This window comes from Echinops telfairi, unplaced genomic scaffold, assembly GCF_000313985.2.
Source record: "Echinops telfairi isolate 266 unplaced genomic scaffold, ASM31398v2 ScPeMD7_11;HRSCAF=52, whole genome shotgun sequence".
In the NCBI taxonomy this organism is placed as follows: Eukaryota; Metazoa; Chordata; class Mammalia; order Afrosoricida; family Tenrecidae; genus Echinops; species Echinops telfairi.
In genome coordinates this window covers 5,042,846-5,065,468 of record NW_022103908.1, presented here as the reverse complement: position 1 = coordinate 5,065,468, position 22,623 = coordinate 5,042,846, and the positions used below count along the sequence as shown (strand labels likewise).

Sequence of the window (22,623 nt, the reverse complement as noted above, 5' to 3'; positions counted from 1 at the left end):
GCAATATCTACTATTCTCTACCTAACATTAGGCAATGCACATTGATAATACACAAATATATCAGAAAGCTGCTTCGTTTCCATAAATACTCAGCCTTAATTTGTAAATAATGATTTTGTGTGTGTAAAATGTTTTCTATTTATATTTCAGTTTGCACTTAAGGAATAAAAGCAGGTAAACCCAACTATGATTTGATAGGCAAAATAGGAAAATGAATTAATGAAAAATGAAAGTGCCAAATCCTAACCACGAGACAACATGGGAAGGCTACTGAAGAAATTAATTAATTAAATTCATTTAAAACAAAATATTTGTAACTTTTAGGTTACTTAAAAATTGTGGAAAAATACTACTAACAGACATAGAATATTTCCAATGAACTTTTTGAAGCCCCCTCAGCTAATTAAGCACACATACACATAAAAATAACCAACTCAATTGACTTTTGAGTATGGTACTTTGATGATACAACATCAGGATCTGTTTTGGAGACAGAATTTTTACAAAGACATTTCATTTGACCTAGAAATTTTAGTATTCACGGGAGTATACAAAGTAAAATGAATGTCAAAGACCAACATGGTACTGAGTGGAATTAGTAAGAAGTACTCAAATCTGATAAATACAGTCAAAGGACAGGGCTCACGACAGCAAAAGATCCTAACAGTTATTTTCCAGGGTCTTAAAATTTCAGAAACTCAATGAAAAAACTCACAGATTTGCTTTAAAACAATGTAGGGGGGAGAGGGTGGGTGAAGGTGGCGGTATTGATAACCTTTGCTTCTATGGTCTACTTTCTTGTCTAACATTTTGTATAATAAAAATATTATTATTTTCTTTAATAAAAATATTTTACACAGACATATCCTTATATTCAAAGCATACAAGCTTAACAAATTAAACTGAGGCAGTGAATGGAGGGCTCCTCCTTACTTTACCTGACACAATTTAACAGCAAGAGCAAGTTTGAAAACTCCTTAGCAACTCCATTCAATTTAAAACACGTCATATGCTTTTTTTTTTTTTAACATAAAAAATTATGCTACTTAAAGCCTCCTACCTTAAATACCTGAAATTTCAAAGCTCAGGATGTGGTACAATATTGTTCCGTTCAAAGAGCAGGAGTTTTAAATTTTATTGCTTATGTCCACTACTATTACAAAGTACTCCATGTACTTTAGCATGACATGTACAAAATCTCACCTGTAGCAAGATTTGAGACCAAGTCTCATACACGACAAAGCTTCACAATCTTACAGGTAAACTATTTGTCCTAAACCCCTTCTCCATGTGAGTGGGTGTCTGAGAGTGTGTACCTACATGCGAATCCTCTGTATTCAAAGGCAATAAAAGCAATTATACTCTGCACAACATCAATTAAGCTTTCACATTTTACATCTCACTAGACACACGTGTGTACCTTGTAGTGCATAACACATGCCGGTTTATATGGGTGCTCGCTCTCTATGACAGCGTAGTGGTTGGACGTCGTGCACGCCGAGAGGCCTTGTTCAGGCTGGTTACCAGTGGTGCTGTCGGTTGACTGGTTTGGGTTGAAAGCCGGCGGGGCATATTTCTGATTCAAAATGGCAACTGAGGGCAGCAGCTGTTGGACAAGGCCAAAGACTTCTACAGCTACCTAGTTATGTACATAAATATGAAAGATGAAATGAGATCATACACGTGAACAGAGTTACAAACTTATAAACCAGTACAACTGCTGATACGACTGTCATCTGTCTTTCTCAAAGAGAGTTCATTTTATGGAGTCCCCAGTTATCTCAGACACGACGTGAACAATGAGCAGAGCAGCAGCGGTTGAGCCGTGCTTCGTGCTGCGAGTGCACTTGGCCCCATGGACCGTCAAGGCTGTGACCTCACAAGCAGACACCAGGCCTTCCTCTGAGACACCACTGGGGAGCTTTGACTCGCCAGCCTTCTGATGAACAGTTTCATTTTCAAACATCTTTATCTTTGGGGCAGTTGGCAGTATATTAGGTTTTACTCTATATTTAATTGTGTCAAAGTTACTCATTTATGATTATCTCCATGGGCTGGATATTTCACTATTCAAATAAGCTCCTATTCATCTATAATGCTATTAGTATTTAAGATGGAGGCAGCCTGCCATCTACCTCAAAAAATGAAGAAATTCTTGAGTTAAAGCAGTCTTTCCTCACATATCACATTCCTAAAATACATTTCTCGAATCCTTCAATTCGCCAGGTGTAGAGCCAACAAATAGGTATAGCACGCCATCAAGCAATATTAAGAATACTAATAACTTCTATTTAACCGTGTGCTTGTTACCTGTCACCTAGGCACCTCAAATACTTGTCTTTCTCTCTTTTTTCTTTTTAAAGGAATGACACAAAGTATAAAATGAAGTTTACAGAAAGCTCCACAGTTAGAGAATTAAATGACATACCTTGGGAATCGCAGCGGCCACTGGTCCTATGTAAGCTATAATGAGAGGGAGCAGCATGGAGAACAGACTGGAAGAGCTAAGCAGCTCTGGAATGTCATCAGCTGAAAAACAAGACATGGAAATCACAGCTCGCAAAGCAACAGAGGACGACACTGGAGGGACAGAAGGGTCAGAGGCAGCCACGGTAAACATGATCACACACAGTCCTGTGATGACAAACACACATTTCGGAGTTTAAGTGAGCGGAACACGTGTGGGATGGCATACGGGAGCACGTCCACGAGCATATGGAAGTTAGCAGACGCACTGCGACCTGTGTTATCTGTGTGCACTATTTGTATGTAGTGGCGCATACAGGAACACAATCATGAAAGCTGCTTAGCCAAGACCCACGTTTCTGACACTGTAGCTCTACTAGTTACAGTTAGGCGAGTAGAAAGCTTCATTTTTCTCCCATGGAACAACTGGTGGCTTTGAACTAATGGCTCTGAGACCCTCAAAATCATCAATATCGGCTAACATCCCACACCTCACCAACAAGAAGCAGTTCTAGCCATCGTGTTCTCTCACTACCACTGAGTCAATTCTGACTCACAGCGACCCTACGGGGCAGGGCAGAGCTACCCCAGTGAGTTTTCGAGACTACAACTTTTAATGGGAGTAGAAAGCCTCATCTTTCTCCTGAGGAATGGCAGGTGGTTTCTAACTGCTGACCTGTGGTTAGCCACCCAACACACAATCCACTATGCCACCACAGCTACCCAGGGGCCTGAGTTAACTAAATGTTTGACCAGAAAGAGCAGCCTAATTTTTAAGTCGACAATTTTGTATGTCCTGCCAATTATTTTACAAATATCCATGAGTCTAGACTGTGAAAACTTTTATTAAGTCAGGATTCCCAATATTGAGTTTTTAGATCTGCTGTTACATCAGAATATCCTGGGGTCTTATTTTCTAAAAAATATTGATTGACTGTGAATGGACCAAATGTTCTTTATTTTCACCAAGCTTCCCTGCTGGCTCTCAAATGCAACCCGGCTTAGGAACAAATGCTGTGGTATGAAAGGGGGCAGGGGGCGCGATTGCAGCAGTGACTTGTTAAGGAGTGAGACTGGTGAGGCCGCGCCACCTGTACTCTGGAACCACGGCAGCAGGACACAGGGAGGGTGGACCAGACAGACCGGCGAGCTTCCAGTGGAAGAACTCACTGAACTAAATGTTGACAAATGGTTTTCAGGGAAACCTGTACTGTTACCTACAACCTTGGGTAACTGGTACACACAAGAAAAGCAGTTGTAGAGAGAAACTAAATGCTCTTTTTCTACTAAAAGGAGGATGAAGCAAAGATGCAATTTCCTTAAGATATATTTTTTCTCTTAGTAGGCTAGCTAGGAAAATAAAACCAGAAAATAGATTTTGAAATATTCTCAAACAAGTATGTCAAGTATGGCTGATCCAAAATTAATGTGCGTGTTAGGTGCAGCTTCATAATGAAAAAAATACTTTGGTAGATGATGTCCTTTAATAACTGTACACAAAAATGTTAAATAAGACTATCAAGAAGGAGAAGAAATGCATTACCATCTACAGCAAGTGCTCGGTGCAAGAGGTCTTTGGCAGCTCTGACAACAGTGCTCACGACAGAAAGAGCTCGGCTACAGTTCTTATCTTCTTCATTGGCTTTACTCAGAAGTTGCGACTGCAAGTCTCCATCAAATTCACTCCTGCAATAGGAAAACACAGGAGATTACTTGGCACTGCTAAGTGAAAAAGTATCTAACTCTACAAATCATAGCTTAGCCAGAAGCACTCATTTCAATTTTAAAGAGTTAAAACAGTTAATTTGAAGGCTTTTGAAAAGCAAATATGCAACTAAATCATTTCAGGGAGAAAAACAGGGCTCTGAAGAAAAAGCAAGCAGCAGAAAGGAGTAAAGAAAAGAGGTGTGGGAAAGGTAAATAAAAACCTCTCTACTCTGGAGGGTCTGAGCAAGAAAGAAATGTAGTATGGTTTCCATTTGTATAGGATGACTCTTACTGAGCTGTGGAGAACTGACCGGAGGAGGGCAACAGTGGAAGCAGGGAGACTAGTTTGAAGACTATAGCAGTTACCTAGGTGAGAGGTAGAAATGGCGTGGATTAGAATGGTACTTATAGGACTGATAGAAAAAATCTGATGTAGAACATTTTAAAAATCCAGCTATCAGGACTCATCAGTGAGCTGGAGAGGAAGTGTGGGGGGAAAGAGAGCAGGATGATTTCAAGGTGTGGGGCTGTGGATGGGGAAGAGGTATTCCTTGGAGCGTGTTCAATTTAAGATATGAAGATATCTATTAGATAAGTACAGAGAGCACTTTTCAGAGGACTTGTGGTATCAGGGTAAACGTGTAGTCACTGGGGTCTACTTTCCTGTCTACAATACAAGGAATTGGGCAAGTTGCTTCAGGGCTCAGAGTCTTGCTTCCCTCGGCTGGCACATGAGAGCGAGAGGCATACCTCATTGGGTTATCTGAGGACCAGCTGAGCTTAGAAAACTACCTTGGCATGTTAACATCCTCCTCGATACCACTCACCCACTTAAGATTTCAAAGAGAAAGCTGGTTATTCTGCCCAAGGCCCAGAGGCCTACCCCAAGGAGCCAACAGAGCAGGATGGCAGAGAACATTAGGGTTTGGTGGAAGCCATCAAAATATCCAAAACTTTAGATTTGATATATCAATTCTGAATGGTCGACACTATTAAACGACTAATAGTTCTGTAGGTCCTGGAGGCTAAGTGTTCAGCTGCTGGCTAAACAAAACCCACTACCCACTCCTTGGAAAAAAGACGAGGTTGTCTGCTCCTGTGAAGACTTATAGTCCCCCTTAGTTTTAAGACAGAGTTTGAAAAAGAGAATAAAGTCCTGTGGTTTATTGTAGCACTTACAGAACATAAAATTCTTTGTGACTTGGGTAAGCCCAACAGTGGTATGCCAGAATGCAGCAATTTTAGCACCTGCTGTTTTTATTATTTTATTAACATAGAGAAGGGAAGAATAATATTTACAAAAGGGGGGGCTGTTTTGCGCTATCTAATTGGATAACGCAATATCTTCAGATTGTCTATGAAGGAAATGGGAGAAATAGCAAGCCCTCTCAAAGTGGCTGAAACATGAGAGATTTGATGTGTTTAGGTGAATGTTACCTACTACTACCTAAGATTGCAGCTAACTAGAAAAAGTCAGACTTAGTGAGACATGGCCATTTTAAAGCCTCTTTTTACAACCCAAGTTATCATCACTCATTATTTCGCACTATTTACATAATGAAAGGCTTTTCATGAAAAGAAACAAATCCCCCTACATTCTAAGCTTACCCACACCGCAATACTTTGCAGACTAGATAGTGAGATCCAGGTAGTAGACTGCTTCCCGAGAATCAACCTGATCACTGACTTCAGGCGTTTTATGAACGGAAATGAATACAATCCTCTTAAATCAGAAACTACCTGCCTAGCAGATAAAATTTTCAACAACAGTAAAAAGAACAGAAGCAAAGACATTTTAAAGAATTTAGCTTTATAGTAACAACATATTTAAATATTAACACAAGATTTCTTTATATGAATTAGCACATGTTGTGCAAGAGAAAAAATACATAGTACAGGTTAGCCCTCGGTGAACACAAGGGTTAACTAAGCCCTAGACTGCTAGCCACATGGTCCGTCCGTGGTAGAACCCAGCACTGTTGAGCAGAAGGGAGGGAAGCACTGGGGACCTGCTCCTGTAAAGATGTCAGGTTAGGAAACGCCACGGGCAGCTGTACTCTGCCACCACAGTGTTGCTAAGAATGGAAGTTGACTTGCTGGCACATAACAACAATTTAATTATAACTACCCCTTTCCACCTTGGTACTAAATCGTGTACCACTTAACACATCCCCCTGATTGATTGCTACACACACACACACACACACTTACCGATAGTACAGTATCTGTGGAATCTGTCCTCGGGTTTGGTTTGTGCCATTACTACTCAAGCTGCACGTGCTGAACGTAAACGTGACACCATCGGGGCACTGAACGGTAGTCATTCCTCCATCCCCATTGGCTGTGCGGCTTCCATAGTTCCGCAAGCGCACAGCATATTTAACATTTTCCTTCACAGTAAAGATGAAAAATATGTTTAAATCTCATAATGGACAGAGGATACACAGACATTACCCTTCTTGAACTAAGCTAGGCAAGTATGCTGAATTTCTCTACTACATTTATAGACAATCGAATTGAATGTGTTTTCAATGAATTCATAATGATCACAGCTAACATTGACTGAATGTGCTTTATGTGATAGAAATTGTTCTAAGTACTTTTCCTGATTTAATTAAATTAGCCCTCAGAAGGTGAAAGCAAAAGTAAAAGAGAATCCAAGGCACACAGAAGTTCAGAAACTTGCCGAAACTCACACAGCTAGTTTTGTGCTAGAGTGGGAAACTGAATAAAGACAATGTGTGTTTAATTCCTGCTTTTAATCACACTGCATTAACTATAAGAAAAACTAACTGATAAAATATTAAAATATATAAAGTAACATTTTCCTCAGTTTAACTTATGAAATAATTTTAAAAAGAGAAAAAGTAACAATCCTTTATATTTTATTTTAAAAGCTAGTCAGAATGAGAAATACTCAGACATACAGAAATGAAAAATATACAAAAGAAAAAACTAGTGTTTGAAATATGATGTACTGTATCATACAAAATGTCAGAGCAGGATAGTGCTGCTTTATAAACTTCACAATGCAGGCACTTTGCCACAGACTTCAGTATCTACCACTGCTAGATGAAGTCTCTGCTGAGCCTAGCTTAGCCAATGCTCTGCTCCATAGGGAAAGTAGGTGGAGTTCAGAACCATTCCATAAATTAATGTTAAATAAAATTTTTCTAATTCATTAAATGCACCCACTTCTCACTGAGAGCTAAGATTATGGCCCCAAAAGCAGATTATCATATGAAAATCCGTGTTCTGTGCCAATGGAGGATAACTACATCATTGTGTGCTTGCCAACCACTGAGAACCGTGGCCCAGCCAAGCTGACACACAAACCTTAATTTAACCACAACAGTTTAGCATTATTCCTGCCCTCTACTACTGACAGACAAGTACTGTTAATGCACAAAGTAGTCATATACTAGATTTTTTTACTATCCCCATAAATCTAAAGTATCAGAAACAAGATAGTTGATGAGTGAGGAGTACTGTATAAACTCGAGTATAAGTTGCCCCGAATATCAGCTGCGGCACCTAATTTTACTACAAAAACTGCATATAAAATGTGCTGAGAAAACTCGGCTATACACGAGTATATACGGTAGGTATGGTTATTTGCTAAAAAACTACATTATATAAGTTATTTTTTAGTTAATATTTGTGTTATGGGGATTTCGATTTATTAAGATTTTCTATAATGTGCCAGAAAGGAGGAAAGTTCTTTACTTCCATTATTTAGTTTATTCTGAGCCATACTACGTAGACAGCTTCCCAATCTATGGACGAGTCTCAACGGTGTTCAATGATGAGTAAGCTGTCCAGTACCTTAGACCTGATATGTGGCAAACAAGTTATCAGAACCTATGTCGATCTGACAATATTTCTATCACCATGAAAGATGGTATACAAAAGCAGAATATAAGATAGTACAGTATCAGGAATATAAATATTTCATAATATCTGAAACATCACATAAAGAATAACTTAGGAATAGCTATATTTAACAAAAATCCACGATGGACTTTTCATTTACATTTTTAAAGGAAAGTGCAAAAAATACACCCCCTTACTGACAAGAGAAACCTTGGTTTGAAATTACCTTTAAAGGAACAACTTTGTCAAGTCTAATTTCAGCTATGTCACTGGGTGAATCATCTGTCGTATAGGTTCCTTTGACTAACTCTAGAGAAGTCCACCGGTGGGAGTGAGTTGAATCTCCTGCATGTTCACTCTAAAACACACCAAAAGGCATCAGTCTCCTTACTTCATTGTATCAACAACTTTTCTAAAACTTTTCATTGTGAATTGGGTGAATATTTTAAAAACACCTAAGTGTTCCATTGAAGACTTCATACACCTTTTGTTTTATGTCATTCATTGTAAGAGTTTTGATTTGTAATTAATTTCTACTTTAATTAAAGAGAGGTCTACAGAATACCTACATCATCATATTCAGGCTATCTTTAAAGAACTACCATCTATAACGGTCTTGTTAAAATGTCAGATTTTAGCCAAACAATCTTGTATGTTCTCACTCAGACTGACCCTAGAGGGGCTGCCACACAGCAATTCAAGCCATAGGCTCCCAATTGGCCACAGCCCCCTTCTTAGAAAAAAATTACTCAGTGGCCCCCAATCTCTGGCAAGTGCAAACTTTTGTACTAAATCTCATCATCTAGCACATAGTGTAGTATCTGCTTTCACAAGTCGCCTGGATCGTTACAATGTCCCCCTGGGGAAGGTATCTCCCACACCTTGGGAGATGTGGCTGAAAAGCTGTACTGAAGATGACTGCCACATCGCTCTCCCTCAGTGTAGCTTCTGGGTGAACAGCTGAGCAATTTAACCCCTGTGCCACCAGTTTCTATATAATTTGTATGGACTCTTGAAATCTATGAACCCAGTTTCCAGTCTTCAAGAGAAATTATACACATATACACACTTACATAGATAAAAATAATTTCAGGGGAAAGTTCATCAGCATATTTGGAAAGGCATTCTTAAATTTCTCCATTTTCAAGCAGTGCATGTAAAATAAGCTATTAGCATTTAAAATGCTATTATAAAATGAAATATTAGCATTTCCCCATACACAGTAAAGAAAAAATTCTGGTATTCCAAATCACTCACTTGTATTTCATTTCCTGAGCAATCAACAACCCATCTCATATAATTCAGCTTTTCTCACTTATGTCTTATACAAATCCAACCTCTTTATAAGAATGCTCTATATAACTATAGTCCAGTGAAAGATTAAACGAATGAATCCAAATCAACCGCTCAAAATAATCAAGCTACATATTAAGAAATTATTTACACGAGATCTTTCTGGTTCTAAAAATTTGAGTACTTTCTTTAAAAGTGGCAACAACAAAACCACTCATGGGTATATCATTTTTCAACTTTATGAATAATTTCAAATACATCCTCAAGTGCAGAAAGGAGGCAGTAGTGACCAAAAATGGCACATAAGCCATCAAAGGGAGTGACTTTCTTTTAAGTCTTTGATGCCTTCCATCTGTGATTCATTTGTTCACCTCTCAAAGATTTGGACTTAACACATCATGTTAAGTAATCATACACAAACAAGCCACAAAGCCAACGAATCCTATAAAAGTGGTACTTACATCATCAACCAATACCTCTAATTCATATTCATGAATTCCACCTCCTCCATAAACAGAGAACCCAACCACAACTATTCCAGGTTTGTCCACTGAAAAACAGATTGCATCAGGAGACCCATTCCCAGTGTTCCAACTTCTTCCCTGACTTGTTTTTGTGAAACGGTTAGCACTGGCTTTTACAGAGTGGAGAGAATTCAGCCCATCAACCTGGGAACAAAAGTATTAAATCAGTACTCTGTCCCAAAGGGTTCTAAATAAGCACAACCAAAGAACCTAATTTGGTAAGTGGGCTAAAAACTTCCTAAAGTTGTATTCCACCAAGACAAACTAACAACAGTCATGCTCAATGTACAAAGCAAGATCACTGACCGTTATTTTCTTCATCATATTAAAAAAAACACCTGTATATTTCACTTAATTTATAATGTCAGATCGATAAGCATCAAAAGTATCAGTCATAATATATGCATGCATCATGAGTCATTTTGAAGAGAGACAAAGATTTCATTAACATCGTACAATCACTGGGTTTCAAACTATGCTGCACAGAGATCTAGAGATCCTTTATAGATAGGTGTGTTAGGAAGAGATGGAGACTAGACCCTCCTCTTCAGCTGGATCATCTTGGCCCTTACTGCAAGTTTCCAAGTATGACTTCATTTGAAGACAATGTACCGTGTCATAAGTGCGAATGCCATGAGCACACACTGTGATACTATGGGGACTTCGCATCTAAAGTTTGAACAGATACATCATACTCATAATAGGTTTTCATCAGAGATTCTGTTTTTGCTTGAAACTGCTCTTTTTAATTTATGGAGCCTGCTTCTAATGTAAGCTGCCCCAGGAATTTGAGAGCCCCACAGGAAAGAAACAAAAAGTGTACTGACTCTAGCAAGCAAGAAAGGAGGACGTCTAAATCTGGACTTGCAGGAATCCCCACGGTATAAAATCAGTCTTTCTGCAATGTTGTACATTCCTTTTATTAGAAAGTAAGTTCTTTGAAGGAAACGAGACAGGAAGTTTCCGAGGAGGTTCTATCTATCAGCATAGACTTTCTCGCATCCTCAGGAGTCGAGTACAGAAGAAAGCATTGTGGGCATTCACAGGTCTTCATGAAATCCTTCATAAAGTATGAAGGGTTACTGACAAGGGTTTCAGCAAAGCCATAAGCCCACATCAAAGCCAACCAAGAAACCGAGGGAGCATTCCCCCAAAAAGGCAGTAAAATTTGCTCTCAAGCACGTTTCTAAAACTTACACCGTTTCAAATGAATCAATAACAAATATAGATTAGCTGGGCTAATTCAGAACATTCTAAAATCAATATATAATAAAGAAAAAGCAAAAACCAGGAAATGCAAAAGTAATATAAAGAAATGAAGTCTTTTCTTCAAAAAATTGACGAACGAGGGACACGGACTACCTGTGGTTATTCAATTTTTACTTGGATTATACAGGACATTTTACATTAAAATGTTTATGAAACTAGGAGAATGCCTGTTGTATTACTGGGATACACTGTTAGACACTGACATATTTGTATTTTAAAATTACTTCTTTCAAACTTAAAAAATAATAATAATTTTAAAAAACAACCTATATGGAAATTATAAACACTCTCAAAATCTGTTACCTCGGAGCCCAGTGCAGATGCGGTCAGTTCGCTGACGATGCTGGCGAGCAACCCACAGGTGTTGGAAACCAGGTGGGAGGAGAAGAGCTCATTTTCCCTCCGCAGGCTGTTCCTGACTGGCAGGACGACGATAACCAGCATCTTCTCCAGAACTTCCCGGAAGCTTGTCATGCCTGAGATACTCTCCTCACTCTGGGGTACGGGAAAAGGAGACGTTGCTCTGGCTGCCTGCCTTCCCACGGGCTCCCAGTGTAGAAACCCATCTTTCTAGATCACGCTCTTAAATTACAGGTTTGCATCTACTCCTCAAACTACCACATTGCATGCACCTACTTTTCACGTGGATGCTCTTATTTCAATTATTGGGTTCTGCGCATCATAAAAGCTTCACACATATATAAGGTGTTTAAATTTTTCTGAACTTTGTTATTTTACAGATTCTTTTATTTTTCAGTAATAACCATTTACAGAGAAAGAGAAACATTCTCCCACTTAAAAATGTTTGCCTCTGAGATTCCTGGCATATATAGAGGTAAATAATCTTTGTGAATGCAAAGTAATAATAAAAATAAGAAATTATCAGGTAATTATGTCTATTAAGCTTTAAATTTCCAATGTATTTTATTTTATATTATTCAAAACATTTTATTAGGAGCTAATCCAGACATCATGCCAGTCCATAGCTCAATCATATCAATCAGGGTTGTACAATTGCTACCAAAATCTGTTTCAAAACATATTCTTCCTTCTTGAACTCGATATCAGCTCCCTCTTCCCCGCCACCCTACCCCTTCCATGCCCTTCAGGAACCCTTAGATCTAGTTTTTGTCCCATCCTGGGTTTTATATACCCCAAACCAGGAAAAACAAATCCACCATAACAGCTACCAACAATGACAAAATATAAACACACACACATGTAAGTATATATAAAACAACTCATAAAATAGTAAAAACCAGACCAAGCACAAATTGTATCAGAAAGGAAAACAAATGACATGGTTTCAACCTATCAAGTCAGGTTTATCATTTTAATCTATTATAGTCTTCTCTCCAATCCTCTGACAACCAAGTTATTCCCATTCCTCTATTACGGTTAGAAGGAAATCACTGGAGGTTTATCCCTGTGTAGATCCTACAAATGAATTTCGTGCTTCCACTGTCCTCCCTAGCCTTCTGCACACCACAATCTCATGATTTAAGCTCTGATACGATTTCTTCCTTCAGATTTGGTTGTATAATTTCTAATCCTTGGATCATGGATGTTGGTGTGCTTTTTCCATGTGGACTTCGTTGACGTCGAACTTAGATGATTGCTTACTTGGAAACAAGCCTTAAGACCCCAGGTGCTACTCTACCTGATAGCCAGGTACTACCTAATTTCTTCACCACACTTTGCTAAAGCACCCGTATCTTCTGTGTTCCCCTCCTGAGGGTGAGTATCGAGCAGGGCCATGTCGCAAGAACTAATTGTTCTTAGCTTGTAGGTAGGATAAAGGTGAGTCCAAAATCGATTTCTGAATCCATGTTTTTTTATCTGCCTCTGGTTCAGCTTAAGAGACATCCTTGTTGATTTATCATAGAGAATCTTATTGATCATCTCTCTTGAGCAAAGGACCTTCTGTTTATAGTGCCACTTATTAGGCCAGGTTACTAATTTTAAAACACTATTGAGAGAGGGAGTTTGCACAGTGTAGGCTAACTACATATTGCAATACCTGTATTATTCACTTGAACAGAATAAATCTTTAAGTGACTGAATACTATTTGCACAAACAATGGCAGTTGGTAGTCAGGCAAAACTTACAATAATATTCACTGCCAATGACAGTGAATATTTTCTATTTTAGAAAATCCAAATCCATCATCAATGTAACATCTTCAAAATAAGAATTTATAGAATCCTATTAAAGATCACCTGCTCACCCACTGTCACTGAGTCAATTCTGACTCATAGCAGCCCTCAGGGCCCTCCAAGACTGTAACTCTTCACAGGAGTAGAGAAAGCCTAGTCTTTCTCCCATGGAGCAGATGGTGTTTTCAAACTGTTGATCTTGTGGCTAGTAGCTCAAAGCATGACCCATTATGCCATCAGGCCTCCTTTTAAAGACCACTGGGAGGGTGTCGGGGGAGTAGAAAGCCTGGGCACGATAGTCAAATATAATTAATGCTACCTGAATGCATATTTGAAATAGCACAGAACTTCTTATAAGTACTACAAAAGCTAAAGAAAGTTATACATAAAACCTTTAAAAAATTATTTCCCTACAAGTCTATCGGGCAACCTAATATTGTTATGATGTATTTGTACATTAGAATGTTATTCAGCCTTAGGGAGAAACGAGGTTCCAATGCATGTTACAACATGGATGAATTATATTATCTTTAACATCTTTCAAATGGTTCAGCAAAAATTAAAAACCATTAACCATTGCACAATACTTTCAAGTTTCTATAAGGTAAGGATTATTCAAAATTAAGAAATTAGAGAAAAAAGATTACTCATTACATAAATTAGCAGTTCTTGTTCTGAAGGTTACCAGCATTCACCAATGTGGAAGCACAGCATTTATCAATGCAAAAGAACAAACACCAAGCTAAATGTACCTCCATTTATAGTTTTTGTTGATTCAATATGAAAGATGTTTCAGAAGAAAAGGCCTACCTGGCTGAGTTTTTCCATATGTGCCACCAAAAGTGGAAACCGGTGGACTAAAGTTGAGTCATTTTCTGTGCTAACTTGTTTCACGATTGATCGTAGTAGTACTTCTCCATCATATGCAATCGGGAAGATAGAAGTCAGTTTAATAGAAGTGTGACACAGCGCTGACATAACAGCTGCAAGGAGTCGGCTACTTGAAGTCTTGAAGTTTGCTTCTTGGATATCCTTTCAAAAGCAAACATGGGGTGGAGGTGGGGGGGGGGAATGTTGCATCAACAGAATCTAAGTTTCTCAATAGACACAAAATAATCAACATTTAATGATAAATTGTGCAACACTCAACGGTAATGTCTCGGTACAGAGTATTATTACATTAGTACTTTTGTTAAACACAACTGTTTAAATTCTCACTCAATGAGGACGAGAAATCATGAAGCAGCGTTAAGAAGAATCAGTTTTATGTTCTCTGGTATGGAAGACTGAATTTATTCAACAAAATTGGCCAGAATGACAGCTCTTTTTAGGTGTATTTATAACAAGAGACACCCAAAAATGCTTAATTAGTGTAACATATGGCATTTCCCCTAAGTAGCAACAAATATCTTGATTCAACAATTTGGTGCCATCATAGTAACATTTCACTTAGTTGACAAACTTACATCATTACAACTGTAATATATACAGAAAATGAGTGGTATACTTTATAGCACACCTATAAAGTTTCACCAAAAAGTATATTAACACTGGGTACTCTAACTCACTAAACTTGTGTACGTATTGTTTAATTCATCTAACACTTATATTACAATCAAGCTACATACATTTCGTATGTTTGCTACAGTTAGCTGGTTCAGTCCCAGAGGAAGAGAGATAGCCATGTCAGACTGGGCAGGTTTCGAGGGTCACGTTAACTTGTTCACTAGTCCAGGCAGTAATCATGCCTAAGACACTGAGTGAGTGATAAAATACATTGCCCTGTTATACGGACCCAAAGTCAACAACCTTGTGATTTTAATTTTTTAGCTCAGATCATCAATGCAAAGTTGAACCTTGTGCCTTGCTCTCAAATTTCAGAGAATGGTAACAATTTTACCATTAAGTGGAACATTAGCTACAGGTTTTTCTCCTCCCCAATAGCTATTTGTTTTCAGAGGGAGGCTTCCTTAAATTCTAATTTGCTTGTTGTTTTTTTTTAAAATCATGAATTAAGTGCTTATGTTGTCAAATGCTTATTCTGCACCATTAAAAGGATCATATGATTTTCCCTCTTTGTTCAGTTAATAGTTTGAATTTTACTACATTGACTTTTGAAATATAAACTAAAGTTCCATTTCTGAGATATACCTTACTTGATCCTGATTTTTTATCTACTTGGTATATTGCTGGATTTGATAGTATTAAGAAATTAAATGTCTATGTTTCTGAGTGATATCCATCACCAATTTTCTTATATCTGTCAGGTTTTAATATCAGGGTAAAACTAATTGAGAAGTGCTGCTGTACCTATATTTTCTGAAGCAGTTTGTAAAAGTTTGCTATTATTTCTTTCTTAAAGGTCTGACAGAATTCAACAATGAAAATATCAGGGCCTGGAGTTTTCTTTGTGAGCATTTATAAAGTTCAATTTTTTAGTGGATATGTAACAAACAATTCAGATTTTCTCTTTCTTGTGTCAGTTTTGAGTTTTGTAAAGGGTTTTTTTCATATCTAAAATGGCAAAGTATATTGGAATAATGTTTTCTTACTCCCTTACGATCCCTGTTAGTGCCTCCTGAGTCTACACTTAACAGTACCTATTTTTTTTCAGTAACAGCATTTTCTTTTTCGTCTCTCATATTACAGTCTCAGACTCCACAGGGGTAGTTCCACTCTGTTCCATAAGGGCTCTGCGAGTTGGAAGTGACCAGATGACCAAGCGTTTTCTTTCCCTTATCGGGCTTGCTAGTTTTTCAATTTTGTTAATCTTTGCAAAGCAGTAGCTTTGAGTCACATTCTGTTCTTACATTTATCACTGCTTTCCTCAACTGTGTTTAATTTCTTTTTCCTACCAGCTTAAGGAATAAACATAGATCATTGCCTGTGAACTTTCTGCTTTTATAGTGTATAAACTATTCAACGATATAAATATAGGGGGCTTCAAAAACTTTGTAGGAAAACTCCATAATCCTCCCCGGTTTTTCCACACACGTTTAGCATGGCACCTCTGTAATAGCTTTAAATGCATCCCACGAATTTTGAATCGTTACATATTTTTATCTTTCCATTTAAAATCCTTTCTAATCTCCTTTAGGATTCATTTTCTCATCCTTGACTACTTAGAAGTATTTTTTATTTTCCAAATGTCTAGTGTTTCTTGATGTCTATTTGCTATGGACTTCGAGAGTTGTCTGAAAGCGATACGCAAGATCACGTGAGCTGGAACTGACTCAGCAGCAGTGAGTCAGTTGGTTGTGGTGGTTGCTGCCTGCGAATACAGCCTGTGAGACTGGATCCTAAAGCTACTGACATTGTGAGCTAGCATACGATCTAGCTCGCTGAATGTTCCACTTGTGTTTAAAGAGTGTGCATTCTACAGTTGTCCATACTGTTTTATAAATATCAGTTAGGTAAAACAGCTGACAGCAATGTTCAAATCGTCAGTATTTCTCTAATATACTAATTACTGAAGCAGGAGTGTAAAAGTCTCCAACTCTTACTATAAATGTATCTCTCTCTTTAGTTCTGTGGATCCCACCCCCAATTCCAGGTGTTTTGAAACGCTGTTACTTGGTAGAGATTTATGAAGATGATGTGTCCCAAGTTCACTCAGCTCTCCCTCCTCCTTTTCTGGTTGAGGTGGAGAGGAGGGGTTGCCATGCTGGTGCTGTCTCTGCCCTCAGATACTCACGTACTCTGAGTTCTTCCCTTTTCTTACACACACTTACACACACACACACACACACACGGTGCTGTCTCTGCCCTCAGATACTCACGCACTCTTGAGTTCTTCCCTTTTCTTACACACGCACGCACGCACGCACGCATGCACGCTCGCTCTTTCTCTCTCTCTCTCTCTCACTCACTCACTCACTTTCTTTCTCATAGATTCAAAGAGAAAATCAGCAAATGCACAATGTCCCTGTCAATATTACAATTAAGTAATGAAAATGCAAACCAATTTCCTAAGGTATCCTTTATAAAAGTTTGAGTGACTGAGTCAACGGTATTTTATTTTCTTAAAGAGTAATCATCAGATTTTTCAATGAACATTTTACAAACTCAATTACCTGATCCAAGCAATTCAGCAGATCACACAGACAGGTCCACTGCAGGGCGGGCGTTGGGTAGAAGGAGTGAAAACAGGCGGTGAAGGTATTGTGGCATTCCTGAAGGACAGCTTCCAGGAGACTCAGGGGCTGGCTGAGGTAGCCGTGAGGATCGTTATCCAGCTTCACCATGCAGTGATCAACCCCTTCTGATAAAATTTTTCTTAGTAAAGTTCTGGTTTTTCCAAGGCATTCTGCTAACTTGCTAGTTTCTTCTACAACTGCTTTTCCTGAAGCTTGGAAGGAATACAAGAAGTTACCAATTTAAAAAAAAATATGCATGACAGCATTCAGTGTAATTCAACATTTTTCTCTGTCGCTGAGAATCACACTCAGACAATTTAGACAAAGTGTGGGACAAAATAAAATTTTCTTAAAAATTGAAATTGGAGGACAAAAAAGTCTGTTTTCAATAATTAAATCTAAATCTGTTGTTCCAAATATTTCTATTTGACGGAATGTGTTTAAAATACTTTTAAAAGAGAATTTCATTTTAACCTAAAATGATTTTGCTTTCAAAATGACACATAATTTTATTTTGTGTAAGTAAACACAAAACATTCACTGAATTTACTTTCCCCTTTAAACTAGGTGCAAGTTAAAGGTAACAAAAGATCTTAAAAGTTTTAGTCATCCTTAATTTTTATTATCTCAAATATTTTTAATATTTTTTATATCTCAAGTATTTTCTCTAAAGCCATTTAAAAATTGTATCATACCTGACACTGGATAAATTTCACAGGTGTAGACACGCAATAACCTCAGACAGCAGGTGCCCACAAAGCGCAGTCTCTCTAGATCGAGGAGCGTCGCAGTGAACTGGAACCCCTTCAGGCCTCTAAGTTCTTCAACTCCTAAGACTAAGGTGGTCCAGCTCCAGTGCAGAATGCTCAACAGTGACTCAAAGCACTCCTAATCCATAATATGGAAACAAAGAACTAAAAATTAGTTCAAGTGACCCTAAAAGTCAAGTCAAACTGGAGGATAACAACTTTCAACTTCAGAATTTTATCTTGAAATTCTTATGAGTTTTGTAAGCCAAAATAGTAGACAATCTCACAGTTCATAATTGCTATGAAGAATTTCTTTGAAGTATGACAAAGAAGTTGTAAAGGTATGCGTTTATAAAAACAAATGTTCTTAAATATTGGCATATTTTAAAAACGCAGTTTTAAATTTTTTCATGAACATACTAATAATATTGAATAATTAAGAACAAAAGGTTCACAATTAGAGATATATATTCACTTGAAAAGACTTTTAAAATATATTGTCATTGTAGTGCACATAGTAGTGTAGTGAACTATTTTTTAAAATTCTGAATGAATGTAATAAAGCCCTTTAATATCAACAATATCCAATTCACCTTATGCCAATATGTTAATTTCTTCAATACAAATTAAAGCCAATTTTTTACAAGCTAGTTAATGAAAGATAAAAACTGAGGAGTAAATCCTAAAAATATTTCATATATATATCTAAAATATGGAATATAGACTTAGGATGGTAGATCTTCCTTTCACCTCCAGCTGTCTGAAATTATACCATGCATATACATACTAGATAAATTCCAAAAAACAAAGCATCCCACCAAGTTCAAGCCATTTGGTGAGGATTACACCAGCACTAAGCACTTTAAGGTTTAACTGTTAAAGGAACTTATCTAATCAACTCCTTACATAAAGATTAAAATTACTTATCACCAAACCACTTAGACATAAAAGCAACACGAAGTACAATATGAAAGACATGCAATCAAAAATGACATGACAGTCAAAGGTACTTACTTAGATCAAATGATTTCCAAACTGTTCTTAATAATTTGGTAACATACCAAGGAGCTGTGCCCTGGTGGCATAGCGGGTTAGACTTTGGGTTGCCAACTGTGAGGTGAGCAGTTTGAACCCATCACCCATTGGAAAAGATGAAGATTTCTATTCCCGTAAAAGACCAAGGAGACAAGAGTGCTTGTAGTCTTTTATTCAAAGCACACTCTCTATAAACTGCCAACATGTTTCTGGAAGCCTAAATTGACAAGCTATATAAAAGTTGTTCAAGTACAAATAACCACATAAATATGCAAGTAATCAAAGACATGTGAAGGGACTTCAAAATATTCATTAAAAAATGGAATTAAAATAATGCAATTTTTTGAATGAAATTTTGGAATTGTTATGGATGGGATTGTGGACCTCCAAAATTGTGTCCTAAGCAACCAGTGGAGAGGTCTGAGGCCGACCCCAATCACAACTATGTGGACACCTGCCCCTCCTCCCAGAAGAATTTATGTCAGAGGACGCACTGAAGCTGCAGCTCAGGGAGAGGGACGTCTGATCAGAGCACATCAGAGCAAATGAAGTGTGAGGAAGAGAGAGTGGAGCACATCCTGGCCCACCAAACCTTGAGGACGATATCCCCACTCAGAGCATCCAATCCACAGAGAAGACCAACCATCATGGCCGGACCCACTGTGAGACACAACATCCCTCAATGACCCATAGCCCTACAGGGGACAACACTGGAGACCCAGTGTGACAATTTCGCACGATCTGATCCCACCACACCGAGGCAAACCACTAAGGGAGTGCAACAGAACAGCAAGGGGTACAATGCAACAAAGTCCCCAGGGGATACCAAAAATCGGCTTAGGGGCCAGGGCTTGGCACCCCATCACACTTGACCAGAAAACACTCTTAAAGGCCAACAAACAGTCCTAGAATTAACTATAAGCTTTTCTTTTTCGTTGTTGTTTTTTGTCATGTAGTTATTTTTTGTTTTGTTGCTTGGTTTTGCTCTGTTTTGTTTTTGTTCATGTTATTATCTCCACAGGTCTGTCTAAATAAGATAGGCTGGATGAACAATCTGGAGAACACAACGAGACCGATAGTTCTGGGGGGACAAGGGAAAGGGGAAGGTTGGGGGAAAGGAAGTGGTGTTAACAAACCCAGCAACAAGCGAACAACAAGTGATCCAAATTGGTGGTGAGGAGGCCTGGTAGGGCTTGATCAAGAGTAATGTAACCGAGAGGAATAACTGAAACCCAAATAAAGGCTGAGATGATAATGGGACAAGAGGAAAGTAAAAGGAAACAGAGGAAAGAGCTAAGAGTCAAAGGGCATTTATAGAGGTCTAAAAGCAGGCATGCACATATGTAAATATATTTATACATGAGGATGGGGAAATAGATCTATGTGCATATATTTACAGGTTTAGTATTAAGGTAGCAGATGGACATTGGGCCTCCACTCAAGCACTCCCTCAAAGCAAGAACACTTTGTTCTATTAAACTGGCATTTCATGATGCTCATCTTCCCGACACAATGGCTGAAGACAAAGTGGGTGCAGCATAAGCAAATGTGAAGAAAGCTGATGGAGCCCGGCTATCAAAATATATAGTGTCTGGGTGTGGGGGAGGTCAGATGCATAGGCATTCCCTTCCAAGGGCAATCAGTTGCCAGACTGCTGCTTCATCCCACCACAGGGGTGGGCCTGCTCCCTGCCTCTGGGGACAATGGATAAGTTCCTGTAGGTGGAGTTTTCACCCTACTGATAATGGTTCCTATGGAGACCCAGAGACCATCGCCTAGACCATCCCCTCATTAATGTGTAACCTATAATGTAACCCCTTCCTGTGACATATATCTTTACCTGTAATTGGTGGGCGTGCACCCCCCCAAAGGGATATAGGCGTGGGTCAGTGAGAGAGACACACACTCCTTGCTGTACACTCCCTGGTCACTCCCCTCACTTCCCCCTCTCTCCAGTCCTCTCTCCCTTGTTCCCTTGCTCTCCTTCCCTTCCCCCTCTCTCCACGTGGACCACCAAGCTGGGCTGAGGTGAGCAATGCTACCATGAATTGCGTCTGACTCCATTACTTGACTCCATCTTTTAACTCTCATGCTCTCTATGATTTTACTATAATCTCTACTTATTATGGCTGTACAATTGCGCCTACTGAACCTGTGTTTTGTGGGCTTCCCTCTCCCCTTTAACCCCACAGATTGGCGCCCATCATGTGAGGCTTGGTAGGAGAAGAACTCTTCTGAGTTAGATCCTGTGTAACAATTGTACGGCCTCATCGGACAGAGAGAGTGAATCGGGAAAACTTTTTTGAAGTTTTTTTTTTTTTAAGTGTGTTTTTAGTCCGAGTGAGATATGGGTCAGGCAACGAGTAAAAATACGGGGTACAGTATCACTCTTTGCCACCTCTTGAGGAAACAGAAGGTAAAGGTAACAACTAAGAGAATGAACGAGTTTCTTCAATTGGTAAAGAAATTTAATCCTTCTTTTCCGGAGTCAGGAACCTTTGATTTGGAGATCTGGGATAAGGTAGCCATTAACTTAAGAAAAGCTCACAGGGAAGGGCAGAGCATACCCATGGAGACCTGGGTTTTGTGGGCGCAGATTAAAGAAGTGTTGAAGCCGCTGCAGGGAGAGAGAGTAAAGGAACGAGACCAGCAGAACAGTGAGAAACCTCTAAACTACGCAGATTTAAATCAGGTGAGAAGCAGACAAGATGAGTATCAGGCAGATGAAAAGCTGTTAAACGGAGCTGAAAAAACCAAGTCTGAATCAGAAGGAGATATTAGACTAGAACCATCTGAGCCACCACCAGAATATAGCTTAGGGAATCACAATACCATCAAGCAAGTCAGTGCCGGAGGGAGAGATAAGATTAAAGCCAAAGAAAAGCAAGCAGAGAGATTTAATGTAGAGGGTGAGGTTCTGGAAGCAAAAAGCAAAGAGGCAGGGTGTAGAAAGACACCATTGCTTTCACAGGTAGAGAAAAGCATAGCCCAGGAAGCAGATTTAGAATTTAGAGTGGCTTATCCCATGAGAGTTATAGACAGACAGACCGACAAGCAGCACCCACAAGGGATTCAAGAGCGGCAACATGCTGCCTTTCCCTTCAAGCTAGTGAAGGACCTCGGGCAAGCTGTACCTAACTATGGTCCAGACTCCCCATTTGCTATTAGTATGATAAAAGCTCTGGCAGATTCTGAATATTGGGTCCCAGCAGATTGGAGGGCGCTAACGAAAGCTTGCCTCTCACCTTCAGAATCTTTGCAATATCAATTATTATGGATTGAGACAGCTCTTGCGTGTTGTTAGACAGGGTTCTCTAGAGAGATAAAACCAAATTGCTGATAATTTAATATATTTATTTATAAAGATAATTAAATATATAACAAGAAATGAACTGTTAAATCATATACAGATAA

The 22,623-nt window shown here is 38.7% G+C and overlaps 1 protein-coding gene across 1 annotated transcript in view; it reads right to left on the bottom strand.

Moving 5' to 3' along the window:
- Window positions 1–22,623, bottom strand: part of MYCBP2 (MYC binding protein 2) — a 284,541-nt gene that overhangs the window by 108,786 nt on the left and 153,132 nt on the right. The window contains exons 31-40 of the mRNA XM_004711247.4: window positions 18,121–18,313; window positions 17,363–17,637; window positions 14,100–14,321; window positions 11,436–11,627; window positions 9,801–10,007; window positions 8,273–8,404; window positions 6,385–6,563; window positions 4,010–4,152; window positions 2,429–2,529; window positions 1,421–1,639 (exon numbers count right to left, since the gene is read on the bottom strand). Of these exons, the coding sequence (XP_004711304.1) occupies window positions 1,421–1,639; window positions 2,429–2,529; window positions 4,010–4,152; window positions 6,385–6,563; window positions 8,273–8,404; window positions 9,801–10,007; window positions 11,436–11,627; window positions 14,100–14,321; window positions 17,363–17,637; window positions 18,121–18,313 (1,863 nt within the window). The remainder of the gene's footprint in view (window positions 1–1,420; window positions 1,640–2,428; window positions 2,530–4,009; window positions 4,153–6,384; window positions 6,564–8,272; window positions 8,405–9,800; window positions 10,008–11,435; window positions 11,628–14,099; window positions 14,322–17,362; window positions 17,638–18,120; window positions 18,314–22,623) is intronic.